General features: G+C 46.3%; 3 protein-coding genes and 1 non-coding gene across 4 annotated transcripts; 2 read left to right on the forward strand and 2 right to left on the reverse strand.

The window, feature by feature from the left end:
* Nucleotides 1-591: 591 nt before the first annotated feature.
* On the forward strand, nucleotides 592-4,705 carry LOC109760025 (NADPH-dependent aldo-keto reductase, chloroplastic). The gene is made up of 7 exons (XM_020318864.4): nucleotides 592-1,039; nucleotides 1,150-1,200; nucleotides 1,690-1,766; nucleotides 1,849-1,936; nucleotides 2,662-2,937; nucleotides 3,055-3,303; nucleotides 4,297-4,705. Exons 1-7 carry the CDS (start codon nucleotides 929-931, stop codon nucleotides 4,378-4,380), a joined length of 936 nt encoding a protein of 311 aa, XP_020174453.1. The 5' UTR covers nucleotides 592-928; the 3' UTR covers nucleotides 4,381-4,705.
* Nucleotides 4,706-5,001: 296 nt separating this feature from the next.
* LOC109760026 (aldo-keto reductase family 4 member C10) lies at nucleotides 5,002-7,322 on the forward strand. Its single transcript, XM_020318865.3, has 7 exons — nucleotides 5,002-5,496; nucleotides 5,587-5,637; nucleotides 5,745-5,821; nucleotides 6,101-6,188; nucleotides 6,270-6,542; nucleotides 6,622-6,852; nucleotides 7,078-7,322. Exons 1-7 carry the CDS (start codon nucleotides 5,383-5,385, stop codon nucleotides 7,159-7,161), a joined length of 918 nt encoding a protein of 305 aa, XP_020174454.1. The 5' UTR covers nucleotides 5,002-5,382; the 3' UTR covers nucleotides 7,162-7,322.
* Nucleotides 7,226-9,850, reverse strand: LOC109760027 (PRA1 family protein A1). The gene is made up of 7 exons (XM_020318866.4): nucleotides 9,630-9,850; nucleotides 8,740-8,777; nucleotides 8,556-8,634; nucleotides 8,111-8,197; nucleotides 7,929-8,023; nucleotides 7,754-7,825; nucleotides 7,226-7,675 (listed from the first exon to the last, which is right to left on the reverse strand). Exons 1-7 carry the CDS (start codon nucleotides 9,785-9,787, stop codon nucleotides 7,590-7,592), a joined length of 615 nt encoding a protein of 204 aa, XP_020174455.1. The 5' UTR covers nucleotides 9,788-9,850; the 3' UTR covers nucleotides 7,226-7,589.
* A 3,897-nt stretch (nucleotides 9,851-13,747) lies between these two features.
* TRNAV-CAC (transfer RNA valine (anticodon CAC)) lies at nucleotides 13,748-13,821 on the reverse strand. Its single transcript has one exon. It is a non-coding gene; the product is annotated as a tRNA-Val (tRNA).
* Nucleotides 13,822-15,340: the final 1,519 nt, after the last annotated feature.

Raw genomic sequence — 15,340 nt, forward strand, 5'->3', positions numbered from 1 at the left:
GGCGGGGATTCAGGGAAAGTGCCCTTTGCTGGACGATGTGGACAAAATGGTTTCTCCACTTCCCTTCCTCGGCCGGCCTGGAGAAAGAAAGATACTACTACTACCAACCGATCGAATCCGGCAAAACAAAGCGGCACATGGGACGGAGACAGAGCAGGTAAACCGTGCGTTTCATCGGGGCCGGCGTAATGCTAATGCATATACACAAAGCACGACGGCACCCAGGTCAAATAAATGAATAAAAGCACGCGACTGCACCACGTAATTTTATATACTATGAACAAACAAACAGTGCCGAACGAATCAGTGGTTGGATGATTAGGATGAAAGTGGCATGCTCAGTCACCAGTGTTTAAATTCTACTAGTGCTTACACTATTTATGGGTTTATTTTAGAATTTCGTCGTTCACGTTTACCATGAAGACGTACTTCGTCAATCCTAAAATGATGTGCCGGCTCGGTCTCTGCGTCTGTACAGTGTTGAAAAACAGTGTGCTTCAGACGACGGACGACAAACAGAAGCATGTGAACGTGCGACTGCGTGGAGGTCTGTGAAGCACATACGCCGTGCCGCTGCGGCTGTGAAAGGATGATGGCACCGACCGACGCAGTATGCACGGTGTGTGATTCAGTTTCTGGTTCTGGTGCTAGAAAACTCCGCAGCTGGCTCATCCCGCCACTTGGCGCGCGCAGCACTACTGCACTAGCCTAGTCTAACTGCCACCACCACGAACGAAGCCCCGGGACGAACCACACAGCTGTGGCCGTGCCGAGACAGCCCGCACCCGCTCCACCCCTACAAAGTGAGCGAGTATAAACTCGCCGCGCACCACCCATTGCTCGCCGTTTCCGTCCCCTTCCTTCGAGCGTCGTCTGCGAGAGACTGCAAGTGACTGCCTCCGTGTGCGGGTGGTGTCTGGGAGCGGGGATGGCGACGCACTTCGTGCTCAACACCGGCGCCAAGATCCCCTCCGTGGGGCTCGGCACCTGGCAGTCCGACCCCGGCATCGTCGGCGAGGCCGTCTACGCCGCCGTCAAGGTCCCTCTCCTTCTCTTTCTCTCACCACAATGCCCCCCCCCCCCCCCCCCCCCCCCCCCTCTTTCCCTTGCCTGATTTCAATTTGTCTTGGATTGAAACCGTGCGTGCAGGCGGGGTACCGGCACATCGACTGCGCCAGGGCCTACAACAACGAGAAGGAGGTACTAATCCGGTTTCTCCATGCCTTTGGATCCATTCTCTCCTGCATTATCGTCTCATATCCGTGCTTCAACTTCCTACTTGTTTCCTGCAACGCGCCATCACTGATAAAAGAAGAAACAACATAATATTCTCAGTATTCAGTTGTCCAATCTCCATTCATACTCATGGCCGTATGACAGCTTCCTTTCTGTCCATCTATTTCACACGCCGGCTTTCACTAGAATATTACTGAACTGCTTTAGAAAGAGCCCATGACCATCTACCTACTTTTCCAGACAAAAAAAAGAAAGAAAGAAAGAAAGCAAGTGGTTTAGAGTGACCAATTTGGACAATTTTAGAGTATGTGTACCAACTGGAGATGCCAATCAAAACTCATGCTTCTAGCATCTGCCCTTCTGACGCCAGTAGATTCTTTATGTCCCAAGTTTTCTCCATCAAAGTTGTGTAACAAGCAACAAATGCATAATATCCGCCTTTGGATTGTCCAGGTGGGTTTGGCTCTGAAGAAGCTGTTTGAAGAGAGTGTAGTCAAGCGTGAGGATCTGTTTATCACCTCTAAGCTATGGTAACCCAATTTTTCTTGTGATATAGCATCTCTTTAATACCTCATGTCCAGCTAATTGCTGCTAATCGGCATGCTTTTTCAGGTGTGGTCATCATGCCCCAGAAGATGTGCCTGAGGCACTTGGGGATTCTCTCGATGACTTGCAGCTTGACTACTTGGATCTTTACCTTGTAAGTTGTATGGATCTTCCCGTTAAAGAGTTATAGTTCAGTACGTTGCTTGCTCAGTTATGGGTCTCTATCTCCAGTATCTCATGAATCAATTGGCATCAGTTTGCAAAAAGTACCTATTTCACATATTCATTCTTTTTTTAGTAAAATATAAATCAACTGACGTTATTGTGAAATACTAATATATTAGCGTCTAACATTTCTATGAGTAATCAGCTGCCTTTGTTACTCCAGTGCTAGTTCATTGCACGATGATTGATGCTTCTATTCCAATATTGTGATGTGAAGACTGATTGGATCATTGAAAATGTGCTTTCCTCTTTCCTCTTATCACCTATTGGATATGCTGGCAGCTACTCCCTCCGTCCCAAAATTCTTGTCTTAGATCCGTCTAGATACGGATGTATCTAATACTAAAACGTGACTTGATACATCCGTACTTAGACAAATCTAAGACAAGAATTTTGGGATGGAGGGAGTATTTCTTTGTCCTGTTCTACAACTCGGATCAGTAGTATTCAGTTAACCTTATTAAGTCTATCCATTCTGGTATCGACAGACATTGTATTGTGGACTTCTGCTTACTAAGTCTATGGATAATTTTGGGGTTTATTTGTAATACCTCTGTCCAACTTTTGATATAGATGATTGTTTGTTGAATGGGTTTAGTATGTTGTTGAAGAATAATGTCGAATGAAAAACTAATAGCATGTGTATTTTTGCAGATCCATTGGCCATTTAGAGTCAGGAAGGGAACAAGCATTGGCAACCCTGAAAACTTCTTACCACCTGACATCCCAGCTACATGGGGAGCAATGGAGAAGTTACATGATGCTGGCAAAGCTCGTGCAATTGGTGTGAGTAACTTCGCGTCGAAGAAATTGGGTGACTTGCTTGCTGTAGCTCGCATACCTCCGGCTGTTGACCAGGTGGAGTGCCATCCTGGTTGGCAGCAATCTAAACTCCATACCTTTTGTCAGTCGGCCGGTGTTCACCTCTCTGTAAGTCTACCATCTAACTCTATATTTCCGTCAGTCAAGTGACTGGCTAGTGGTGTTTATAGCATTATCTTTCAGAAATTGTGCTTGTGCTTATGATTCAGCATCTCCATGTTGCAGGCGTACTCACCACTAGGTTCGCCTGGTTCAACATGGATGAATGGTAATGTCCTCAAAGAACCCGTCGTCCTCTCAATTGCAGAGAAGCTTGGCAAAACTCCTGCACAAGTGGCGTTGCGCTGGAACATTCAGATGGGTCACAGTGTACTGCCAAAGAGCGTGAGTGAAGAACGGATAAAGCAGAACCTTGCTGTTTATGACTGGTCTATTCCAGAAGACTTGCTTGCAAAGTTCTCTGAGATTAAGCAGGTGAGCTATGCAACTTTGTATGGGCATTTTTTGTCTGCTTTTAGCTGTGTTGTATCTGATCCGACTTCTTTTACTACTATTTCTTAGCTTGAAAAACGTTCTTATATTATGGGACGGAGGGAGTAGATCAGAGCTGCTATATATAATTTGGAGAAAATTACACTGATATTTTTGGTGCCAAATTTAAAATTTATATGGAATACACTGAAGTTCTAAAACCCAATCGGAAATGTTCTTGTAGAACATCTATAATTAAGTAGCATTTCTGAATCTATAGGGTTTAAGGTTTATACCTTTGTTTTGGGTAGCTTCAGTGTCAGGATACTCATACAGAAATGTTATTTTATCCTTTGATCATGCCTGTTAAAAGAAAATTAGAAGCACATGAGCAATAACAAGCAGCAATAATATATAGTTCAGAAGCGTAGTTTGAAGGATTCTAGTGAAGTTGAAGATATAACCAATGGTTATGTTCCACTCTCTCTTTTTTTCTATTTTGAAAATTCTATTGCTTGTCGTATCCAATTATAATGGTTTGATGTGACTCACATGGCATAAGAAACTGCTTATTCGTATTGGACTGAATGGGGCACTATTTTCATTCACTGTCTATGGCAGCCCTATATTTCTTCTAAGAGACCAACACTTCATACCTTTTACACTCTAGGAAAACACAGATAGAACAAAACTACCACTGAATTCACCGTGTAGCTGCAGTGGCTACTGCGTGCTGCATCTCTTAATCAGGCCAACGCCGTTTGTCACTTCAGCTGTTGTTCAAAACAAACAGCTTCAGGTTCCTGTACATCCGTAAGGATATATACGCGTCGATAATGTCCTTCTGAATTCCGATCCGTGACTAGTGATAGCGTCGCTAACCGTCGGGGAACCAGAATATACATTTTCCAGGTGTATTCATTCTTAGTAGCACGCGAGCGTGAGTGCATTGCCACAGTTATTTCTGACGCGCCAATCCTTTCTTGTGATCTTCAGGCCAGGCTTCTCATGGGCAACTTCATCGTCAACAAAGACAGCGTTTACAAGACCCACGATGAGCTCTGGGACGGCGAAATCTAGGACGGCTCCTGTCGTGGCTGGGAGCAGGGCGCCTTACTAGTGTCAGTCACTTGTTATGTATCGTCAAACTGTAAGCTTAAGAGATGTATGGTGGTTTAGCCCCACTGTGGGAGGAACTCTTCAGTAGACTGCATGGATTTGCCCCTTTAGGTATGGATTTTCTGCTAAACCCGCGTGTTGCCAATGGAGGCATGAACTTATCCTAGCTTGTTCCTGCGACTGGGATCACCTGTTCTGTACCGATTGTTGGTTTGCTGGTGTAATTGTGTTCCTCCAAAGAAGTTGCTCCACACATGATAATAAAGCTGGGGCCGTTTGTTTACAAGTTGATTGCTTGATTTTTCTCTCTTGCTAGGAAGTGGCGACACCATTTTTCCGTCTTTGCGGTGCTGGCCCCATCCACTGACCAAAGCAATGAGAATCCCGAACGCCCTCACATTTTTTACAACTCAAGTTGTCATCCGAGAAGAAGAAAAAATTCAAAAGATAAACTGAAATTTGCCATCCGAAAATAAATTTGTACAATTAAACTTGAACATCCTCGCGTCACTGAACTTGCCATAAAAAATGTGTTTGTGCCACACATGTGACACTTATCGGGTCTAAAATTGCACGTGATGTATCGTCTATGGCAGTACCCAACATTTCACGCTTTATTATCCCGTGGAGCCAGCGTGATGGCGAACAGAGAATGTGCTAGGTTCATTCATGTGGCGTGCAGAAAAACAGAGAACGCGCCGAGCTTTCTGTCCTTCGGGAGAGAGGGGCGTCTGCTTTTAGCACAGTTGTGCGGCGACAAGCGGGTCCGTGGCCGGCCGCATCTCCTTGGGCTCAGCACCGGAGACGAGTCACAAATCCCGGCTCGTCTTGGGTGGCCACTAGCCCACCATTGCTCGCGTTCTTTCTGTTGCTCGGTGAAACGAAACGGCTTTTGGAGACTCCGGCGTCCCCTCGGCCCGTGATCGCGTCCCCGTCCCCGTCTCGCTCGCGGGTGGCCGGAGGATGGCCGCCGCCCATTTCACGCTCAACACCGGCGCCCGCGTCCCCTCCGTGGGCCTCGGCACCTACAAGGCCGCCCCGGGGGTCATCGCCGACGTGCTCGGCGCTGCCGTCAAGGTACCAGCCCAGCCGCCTCTCTCCGTCCGCTCTTTCCCCAATTCAGACCTGTGCGTGCTGTTCTAAGTCTGCTTGCTGCGGCAATGGCAGGCAGGTTACCGGCACATCGACTGCGCGCCGCTCTACCATAACGAGAAGGAGGTTAGTCAGTCAGTTAACCCTGTAAATGAGCAGTAAATCACATGCTTGCACACGGCTTTGATCTACAAACAGATTACGAGGAGTAACTCGGCGTGTTCCTGTAATAGATTGGTGTTGCTCTGAAGAAGCTCTTCGACGATGGCGTGGTCAGGCGAGAGGACCTCTTCATCACTTCCAAGATATGGTACTCCCTCCCGTTCATTTTTATAAGTCATTTCAGACAAGTGAAATTGAGCTGTTTTGCACAATGTCTGAAACATCTACGAAGCCTTATAAAAATGAACAGAGGGAGTAATATTTCTGTCTACAAGACTATCATTCGTTTACAACTACAGTACTAGTCATTTCACCTCCTATCGTAACAGCCAGAGAATCAAAACCCTGCACTTCTTCTGCATTTAAAGAAGTCAGGAACTCTGCAATTCTTCTGCATTTTGAAGAAAACTCTGTACTTCCTCTGTAGGTGCAGCGATCTCGCACCCAAAGACGTGCCACTTGCAATTGACAGCACACTGAAAGATCTGCAGCTGGATTATGTGGATCTATACCTAGTAAGCTGGTCACCTTCATCATGATCCAAAGATTGCCATCTCTCTGCTGCAGACAACTGACTGTTCTGGATATCTATGTAGATCCACTGGCCATTCCAGGTCAAGAAAGGCACCGAAATAAGTCCGGAGAACTTTGTCCACCCTGACATACCCAAGACCTGGCAAGCCATGGAGCAGCTGTACGATTCAGGCAAAGCTCACGCCATCGGCGTGAGCAATTTTTCCTCCAAGAAGCTGGGTGATCTGCTTGGCGTTGCCCGTGTCCCTCCCGCCGTTGATCAGGTCGAGTGCCACCTTGGCTGGCAACAGGGGAAGCTGAGGGCGTTTTGCCACTCCAACGGGGTTCATCTATCAGTAAGTCTGCTTGTGTGTTTCTGAGCTTACATCGACATGCAAAACTGGAGTGTTGTGATCATATGCTTTTGGTCTACAGGCCTATGCACCCTTGGGCAGGATGAAAGACGTAGCGAGTAACCCGGTGGTGACATCAGTAGCCGAGAGCTTGGGAAAAACTCCGGCGCAGATCGCTCTGCGCTGGGGTCTTCAACAGGGTCAGAGTGTACTTCCAAAGAGTGCGAATGAGTCGAGGTTGAAGGAGAACATTGATCTGTTTGACTGGTCTATTCCTGAAGAACTGTGCGCCAAGCTTTCTGAAATCAAACAGGCAAGTGTCGAACATCGCATTTGTTTGTCTGGGCCTCCGAGGTGCAGGAAATGTTAAGATTGCTTGCTACAATATTGGCACTTGCAAGTGTGCATATACGAAACCCCATAACATACAAGTAGTCTAAGCAAGCTCGCTGCAGTATACCCCTGATTGTGTTTGTTATATGCAATTGTAGAATTGTTACTGATACAAGTGTCTTGTTCAATGCTCATGTTGGAACAGGTTAAGCAAATCAGAGGGGATTCGTTTGTGCACCCTCAGAGCATTTACAAAACCTGCGAAGAGCTCTTCGACGGAGAGATTTGAAAGGAGACATCAAAATTTGGATGCACCACTAGTGTTGGGAACTGATAATAGCAAACAGCCGAGGAACAAATTTGACAATTATGCTTTTGCTCTACTGTAAGATAATCACAAGTGAGAAATGATGAGGATACATCGAAGGCTAATAATAATAATTTCCTCCGGTGGCTTGGCACGGTACTAGAATGCAAATATGTGTTTATGGTTGCATCCTCCCCTTCACCTCCTAAAGAAAAGGAAAAACATAACAGAGGATGGCGCCCTGGTGCATCTGACTACTTTCCAAGCATAACTCTGCAATGATGCTCACTTCACATCTATAACATGCAACAGATTCAACTTTCAACTATACAGGAGCCAAGATACCCACAAAGGAGCTCCCATGGTACGATTTACGAACCGGTAGAGACGGTTACGGCTTCGCTGAAATTTCACCATGCTTCTCGAAATTCCTTCCTGAATCTGTTGAGACGACCTTTCAGATTACGTTCTCTGAAGCTGGCATGAATCAAGGTTACTGCAGGGTAGAAACTCAACTTGTTAAGGCAACAGTGTTTTGCGCAAACGTTCTAGAACTCTAATTAGATGGCCTTACCGAGTAGACCAACGTATAGTGCCCACGGAACTATCAGGAAATTGCAGGAGCTCACCCAGAAAATGCAGCTAACTGCAAACATATTAACAGTTCATTTCTGGTTCTGTTGTAACTGAAATCTCGCAAAACTAATAAGGTAAAAAGGACATCATATGGAGCCATGTGTTGTACCAACCTTCAAAAAGGAACAGGGCAAAGACCCACATAGACAAAGGTCGGCCACAAATATGAGTTGATCCTTTTATACTTGGTCGGCCATGACGGACAGAGCTGAAATACCATTGGCAACAATTTAAACAAAGCCTTCCAAGAACCGAGTAAAGGAATAATAGTAAAACCAGGCAATAAGATAATCACTTTATGTACGGTCTCATCTTGGCCGCTAAATCCGGTGAAAATTTTCTGACAATGCTTATAACCTTGTCGGTGGAAGTAACTGCAAAACTGCAATATCGAACATCAGAAGTACGTAATCAGTAACAATCATCCTGGTAGAAGTATGAGGTATCACTGTTTCCCCACTGTAAAGAGGAATAACTGAATAATGTTGAATAGAGCAATAGAAGTGAAAACTATTGGGAGCCGCCGGCTAAATAGAACAGATAAAGCTTGCTATGGTGATACACATCTATTGAGCATATTACATATAAATTGCTCAGGTACTCGTGCCAATCCTTCATCTGGAATCTAAAAGATACTTGGAGATCGAAAAGATGAACAGAACCCCGTGCTCATTTTAGTTGGGAGGAGCATGTTTTCTCATTGTAGGCATAACATTAGAGGTGAGAATGTTTAAACACACCTGTCACTGAAAAATGCAATGCTGAGGCCAGTTGCAAAAGCTGTAAGTATGGCAACTGGTTTCTGAAGGAAGCTCATCCCTGCATATTGCATATAGACAAGAGAACAGAAATATGAAACCCAAAAACTTAGTGTAACTTATAGAAGCCAAAAACACCGGCACGCGCAGAGGTTTCATTGCATACCTATCAATATGATCAAGATGAAGTAGTTGGTCCCGTAGCTGCAAAGCACCAGAACAGTTGGAAACGAACATTAATAAAAGAGATTTTTGGAACGGCACAATGGCACAAGTATACATTCACAAACTGGTACAAATCTAAACTATAGCTACACTAAGGCACCCCATTCTAGCCTATCAAATATTCAAAAGCGGTGCACATGTTCTGTACCTGAGTAGTTATTAAGCCATGACTCGGGTATCTGTTCGGGCTTTGGTTCAAATTTTAAAAACATTTTTTGAAACAAACTGAAAGTAAATAGATGAATTTCTTATCAAACCATTAAACAAAAAAAGAACTTTCTGTAATCCCTGCCATCTTTTCAGATTTACTTCAACAAAATCATGGTGGTATGTGAATAACTCAAAATAAAATGGTTTAGCACACACCTCCCTTCATGGACAGATACGAGCATTAACAGTGACATTAATAATATCTTTATTTTACACAACACTGGTCGAAATTGGAATTTGAAACAGAACTGACATTTGTTATGCTTATGAAATGCAGAAGCAATTTGCAGGCATGAAGATAGATCGTTCCAAACTACCCCCTAAGCTAAAAGTTTCAGCAATGACACCATAATGTGCAAAGTTGACGCAATAATATTCCAAGGTTCCAACAACACACAAAAATCACCCTTCAGATTCGGCCTCGTTCCATAGTGAACCACCGCGAAGAGTTCATTGTTCACGCGTCAACCCTCTGTCTGTCTCCTCGTGAGCCCGCAGCCCCTGCCCCGTGTGCCCCGTCTAGCCCAAATCGAAACAGGTACCCAACCAATCTACCCGGCTGGTCATTCGATTAATGAAAGAGGCGAAGAAACAGGCAGAGATTCGAACGATAGATCGTACTAGTAGAGGTTGCACTCGAGGCGGCTGATCCACTTGGAGCAAGACCGCGGGGCGCTGAAGCGGGAGAAGAACTCGGAGGAGGGGCGCGGCGGCGGAAACCAGACAAACTCCCGCATCGCCTCCACCACGTCATCCGCCGTCGCGGGTCTGCCGTCCATCGCCGCCGCTCGCCGCCGACCACGAAGTCCAGACCCTAACGGGAACGCTTGGTTCAAATTCGGCGAGCGAACCCCGGTCTGGTTTTGGAATAAGACTCGGGTCTGCCTGCACGCAAATTTGGCCGTCCGATCCATGGGCCAACGGCCCCGATCGGGTCTCGGGTAACGCGTGGCACTACCCCGCAGCGTGCAGTTGTACACTGGAAAATTGGAAGGTCACCACTTGTAGTTCATCCTGAACTCGTGATCCGGTTAATCCATTGCGTGTTTGCATTGCTGATCTACAGTTCAAATAAGGTAATGGGCTCTCGATGATATTTTTTCTATTTCTTGCAAAGGTGTGACATCTCACATATCTAGATCATGATGGCACGTCTACGTTTACATCAGTGAAGCTCCTAGTGACACGTTGGATTGGAATATGTGGGTGAGAATTATTCTGGATATTGTCTGATGATATATCTGGTTTCAAACTTTCGATGATGTCGATAATCAATTTAAATTTAAAATTGCATGGCGCCACATCCGATATCAATTCTATATCCGCCAAGTGTTTGAATTATTATGCTGGATCAATCAAGGACCATTTAATCCATTTTGGGCCATGCTTTGGTTGACATGTGATCACAAGTTTAAGTTGCCATGTTTTAGTTTTCTCTCGAAAAATTCTAGCATGCGTGCACGTAATAAGAATATAATGCGCACTCAAGTTCTACCCCCCCCCTCTCCCCCCCCCCCACCCCCACCCCAGGCATGGAATGCACGTTTTATTAGGGCTTTACATGTATTATAAGGTAACAGGCTCTCAATGATCTTTTTCTATTTTTGGCAGATCCACTAAGCCATGACACCTCACATATCTAGTGACTAGTGGTGGTCATCTCCAGGCTTACATAGTGATGTTGAGTTGCACATTGGTGAAGCTCCCCGTGACACGTTGGATTGGAAGATGTGGGTGAGAATTAATCAGGATAATGTCTGAGGCGGTATAGGGTTTAAATCTCCGGCGACGCTAATATGCGATTTAAATTTAAAATTGCCCGAGGCCACATCTGTTCCGATATCAATTCTGGATCCGACAAGTGTTCAGATTATTATGGTCGATCGACCAAGACCTATCCAATCCATTTGCACCACACCACGCTTTGGTTGACACGTCATCACATGTTTAAGTTACCATGTTTTAGTTTCTTTGGCCAATTTCTAACATCCGTACACATAATAAGAACATATTGCGCACTTAAATTCTACTCCCCCTAGGTAGAAAATAGGGCTTTACAGTGATGGTGATCTTTCATCTTGTTGCATGCTGATGATAGTGATAATGTTCTTGTGATCTGTCTCCGTCCTCTACTAGACTACCGGGACGCAACTCGCTCCGGCGCGGCTACTCGAAAGCCACGTCAATGTTGGGCACATCCTTTTGTCACTTTTGTATGCATACGTGAAGTTGATGAATCATCGCACTGGACCATGGACTTCTTAGAAAACACAAACTAAAATGAAACACCATTATGGTGTGTGCACGAGTGAGCGTGTTGGTGGGGGGTTTGCATCGTAAAGATCCACAAAGTTGTGACGTCTCACATATCTAGATCGGGTTGACACCGCCATGAGTGGTGTTGAGTTGCACGTTGGCAAAGCTCCCCGTGACACGTTGGATTGGAATATGTGGGTGGCAATTATTGTGGATATTGTCTGAGGCCATATATGATTTAAATTTTCAGTGATGCTGATAATTGATTTAAAATATATAACTTTGAGGCCACATTTGATCCGATATCAATTCTAGATCCGCCAAGTGTTTCAATTATTATGGTCGATCAACCAAGAACCATACAATCCATTTCCACCAGACCACGCTTTGATTGACACATGGTCACGAGTTTAAGCTGCCATGTTTTAGTTTTCTCTGGAAAATGTCTCGCAGGCGTACACGTAATAAGAATATAACGCGCACCCAAATTCTACTCCCACCCTGGGCACAAAATTCACGTTTAATCAGGGCTTTACGTTCGCCGGTGACAGTGATCTTGCATCTTGTTGCATGCTGGTGATAGTGATGAATGTTCTTGTGATCTGTCTCAGTCGGCCAGTCCTCCACCACACCCCCGGGACGCGGTTCGCTTCGCCGCGGCTACTCGAAAGCCACGTCGAAGTTGGGCACGTCCTTTGCCACTTTTGTATGCATACGTGAAGTTGATGAATCATCACACCCTTTCATGGACCTTGCGGCTGCACACTTCTTAGAAAAAGCACAGCCGAAATTAAACACCATTCGATCACTGTGTGGCGGGTCGGGTGTGCATCGAAAGGAAAACTCTCTGGGGAGGCGGAGCTATTCCGGAGAATCATTGCACGGTTGTTGCATCGCATCCTCTTCTTCAGAGAAACAGGAGGAACAATTGGCCCGTTTTGGATGGACGTCACGTGCTGGCATGTCTCCTCTGGCCACGTCGCGCCTCCATGATCTCGATCGTTGCCTGCTTGATTGGGCCTCGGCTCCTCGCGCATCTCGCCCCGACACGTCCCGCTTTGTTTGCACGGCCTAATCGCCACCCTGACACGTCCCACTGTCCTGCTCGTCTTAATCATTGGTCGCTGTTTTGGACTCGACCTCTTGACGTCATTGCGTTCTCATAATTCTCGGCTTCGACATGTGACGCTCTGTCTGGACCGGCGGGACACGTGGCGGCAGTGACAGCGACAGGGAAGGTGGCGCGTCTGTGTGCTCCGGGCTATGGAAGTCACGCTGCCAATGTACACTAGGGCCCTGTTTGGATTCTCCTTTTCCTTCTGAATACACTTGTAAAATATATAGATCTTCGCCGGTTGTTTTGGTTTCCGGTTGGAACTAGCTATTGACCGGCAAGTTACACCTGGAAATTAAATACACCTGTATTGAATTACAACCATACCAAGCGCGGCCTACGTGTTGCAGGATAGAAACGGAGTCCAGAGAATATGCTGCTGGTGTGTGTACGTACACCTCAAGTGCTCGGCACCGCACGACTGGCTTGAGTACTGCGAAGAAACGAACTTCTACACGGCGACGAGTAAACAAACAACTGCGATTACATGAAAAGGATAGTTTGATGAACTGCAATAGTGCCATTTAGCAATCGTTTTCCTATGTTTTCTAGAGAGGAGGCGACCAGGAGACGGCTAGCTTTTACCCTCGACCTGTTGGCGCCACCGCGGGTTCGCTGGCCTCGGCCGACCACTACAGCAGTGGGACTGCGGAAGGGTGGGAATGAGTGGCCGGGTTGTCTTTCGTAGGGTCTTTGAATTCTTCGTTCGCTAGTGAAGTTAGAGCAGCCGACACGATGGCAACAATGGCACTTCGTTTTTTTTTTCATGTTGATGTCCTTCCTCAGAGTGGTGTTGGCGAGTCGAAGGACGGTGTCGGTCATCGGGTGCATGATCTGCATGGCGGCAACGTCCCGTGGAGGTATGAAGTTTCAACGTGTTTTCGTTCTCTAGTTTCATTTTAGTGCGATGCTCCTGCATGCCATGTTCCTGCGCCGCCGCCATGCCAGGGCTCACCGCCGCACCTTCCCACACGGCCACGCATCCCCGCTTCGCAGCTCGCCGTTGCACCGCCACGCGCTGCCGCCACCACCAGTCACCCAGCTCACGTGGTAATGGTGACGCGCAACGCTGCCTATTGCACTGACTTGCTGGCCCTAGGTTTGTTTAATGAAAAAATAAAAAAATAGTGAAAGATGTTTAAGAAAACTGAGAAAAGACCTCACAGACAACTTTTTTTTAACTTACTTTTACGACGAACTATTGACGTTGCTCTTAGCGATTAGTATCAGGATGGCCGACGCTGTGCACCCTGCGATTTTTTTGGTGCGATCCGACCATCTGCAATAAAGGAAAAGAATCCGCTTCAAGAAAAAGGGAAAAGAATCGGATATTCGCATCTAAAACATGCAGAGAAAAAAAAACGACGCCTGTCTGAGCCCAGGTTCGAACTGGGGACCACTAGTGTGTGAGACTAGTGTGATAACCAACTACACCACCCAGACATGTTATGATGTGACGAACGAGTATTTTACTTGACCTTTCTGTTTTATTAGGGAAATATTTTACATCGCCCTTGATGTGCGCAGGAGACGTCGTATTTTTATTTCTGAGGAAAAATATCTAGGATTCTAGATCGCGAGGCGGTTGGTGGTTAGCAGCATACTAAAAAACATCACGGGCGCGTCGAGCGCCGTGCGAGTTTGTTTGTCGCGCGCGCTCAGATTGAATCGGAACCATGTGCGAGACGGGCCAAGCATCTTTTCAATCAGGTCGGTAGAGTAGGGGCACTTCCACGCCAAAAAATATAAGAGGCGGTCAGTAGGGGCGCTGCATGCTTTGAGATCTGTGATTCCGTGGCATCGTGCTAGCTTATATGGGTAGTAAAACGTTGTGGGCCATGTGGCCCGTAGCACATTTTGGCCGGACGCGCCGCGTGGTACAGTGCACGCAATGATCAACGGACCCACTCCTACTCCTAGGTAGGAGTAGTAGCAAAAGCAAAGTTCGTGCGCGAAATGATGCTGCGAAACTGCTCCACACACGACACTGCAGTGCCCGATCTGTGCACGACCAGCAAATTGCAAACGTACCGCTGCGGCGTACCGTGCGTAGTGTACTCTAGCATACTGTGCGTTGGTGGTTGGTGCATGCCTCCTGGCCACGTACCGCTGCGGCGCACCGTGCGCATAGAACCAAACTCGGTGTCGACGGTGTGGGGGGCTCCGAGAAAGTCACCTGGTTGAGTACAGCGCGCGCGGAGGTGGAATGCTGCGTTTATCTTTGAGCGGTAAATAGGTGAGTGAATTCCAACTCGGCATTTATTGTGGTGAATCAGTGCCGTCTCGGGGAATAGGAGTATTGTGATGGAAATACGTGCTCGCAGCAAAAGAGACGCGGAAGTGCGTAGTACTTGAGGAAAACGCACCGAGTCCACACAACAAGAAAACGCAACATCCCTAAACACAATTCTTCTCCAAACTAGTAGAGCGTAGAGAAACACAACATTTCCGCACCAAAAACCATAATTTTACTATTACTACTAATGTGTTGAACTCTTATTATATAGGAAGATCATAATTTTTTTTAACACAGTACAGACGCAAGTGCTCATATACATGTATACACGCACACACGCACACCCTACCCAAGACTGAGCCGGCATGTCATCTTGAAATTTACAAAGTCACCGTAGGCACCTCGTCGTCGACGGGAACGTCTCCTCCCACTGAATGCGCATCGCCGGAAATCCTGAAATAAATCCAGGATTAAATGCAAGCACTAAGACTTGAACCCTGGTGGGCTGGGGATACCACAGTCCCTCTAACCATCCAATCACAGGTTGGAAGATCATGATAATTGGTGCACTGTATCAAAAACTACACTGATCTCCCCGTAAAGAAAACTACATAACTCCTATCATTGATCTATTAGGTGGAAATGTACTCCTATCATTGGATTTGTCATAATTTTAGGAATATTGAATCGCTTCTTATATTAGTATATCTGTGCAAAGTAAAGGTC

The sequence above is a fragment of the Aegilops tauschii genome, chromosome 3 (genome assembly GCF_002575655.3).
Source record: "Aegilops tauschii subsp. strangulata cultivar AL8/78 chromosome 3, Aet v6.0, whole genome shotgun sequence".
Lineage (NCBI taxonomy): Eukaryota > Viridiplantae > Streptophyta > Magnoliopsida > Poales > Poaceae > Aegilops > Aegilops tauschii.

Bases quoted from the DNA above. Each gene is read 5' to 3' on its own strand.
- LOC109760027 (XM_020318866.4), bottom strand. From the start codon at position 9,787: ATGGACGGCAGACCCGCGACGGCGGATGACGTGGTGGAGGCGATGCGG. The intron at 8,198-8,555 runs GTGTGTTTAAAC...TCGATATTGCAG, and splicing joins ATTGCATTTTTCAGTGACAG to TTTTGCAGTTACTTCCACCG. The intron at 7,826-7,928 runs GTTGGTACAACA...ATATGTTTGCAG, and splicing joins TGCCCTGTTCCTTTTTGAAG to TTAGCTGCATTTTCTGGGTG.
- LOC109760025 (XM_020318864.4), top strand. From the start codon at position 929: ATGGCGACGCACTTCGTGCTCAACACCGGCGCCAAGATCCCCTCCGTG. The intron at 2,938-3,054 runs GTAAGTCTACCA...TCCATGTTGCAG, and splicing joins CGGCCGGTGTTCACCTCTCT to GCGTACTCACCACTAGGTTC. The intron at 3,304-4,296 runs GTGAGCTATGCA...TGTGATCTTCAG, and splicing joins AGTTCTCTGAGATTAAGCAG to GCCAGGCTTCTCATGGGCAA.
- LOC109760026 (XM_020318865.3), top strand. From the start codon at position 5,383: ATGGCCGCCGCCCATTTCACGCTCAACACCGGCGCCCGCGTCCCCTCC. The intron at 5,497-5,586 runs GTACCAGCCCAG...CGGCAATGGCAG, and splicing joins TGCTCGGCGCTGCCGTCAAG to GCAGGTTACCGGCACATCGA. The intron at 6,543-6,621 runs GTAAGTCTGCTT...TTTGGTCTACAG, and splicing joins CCAACGGGGTTCATCTATCA to GCCTATGCACCCTTGGGCAG.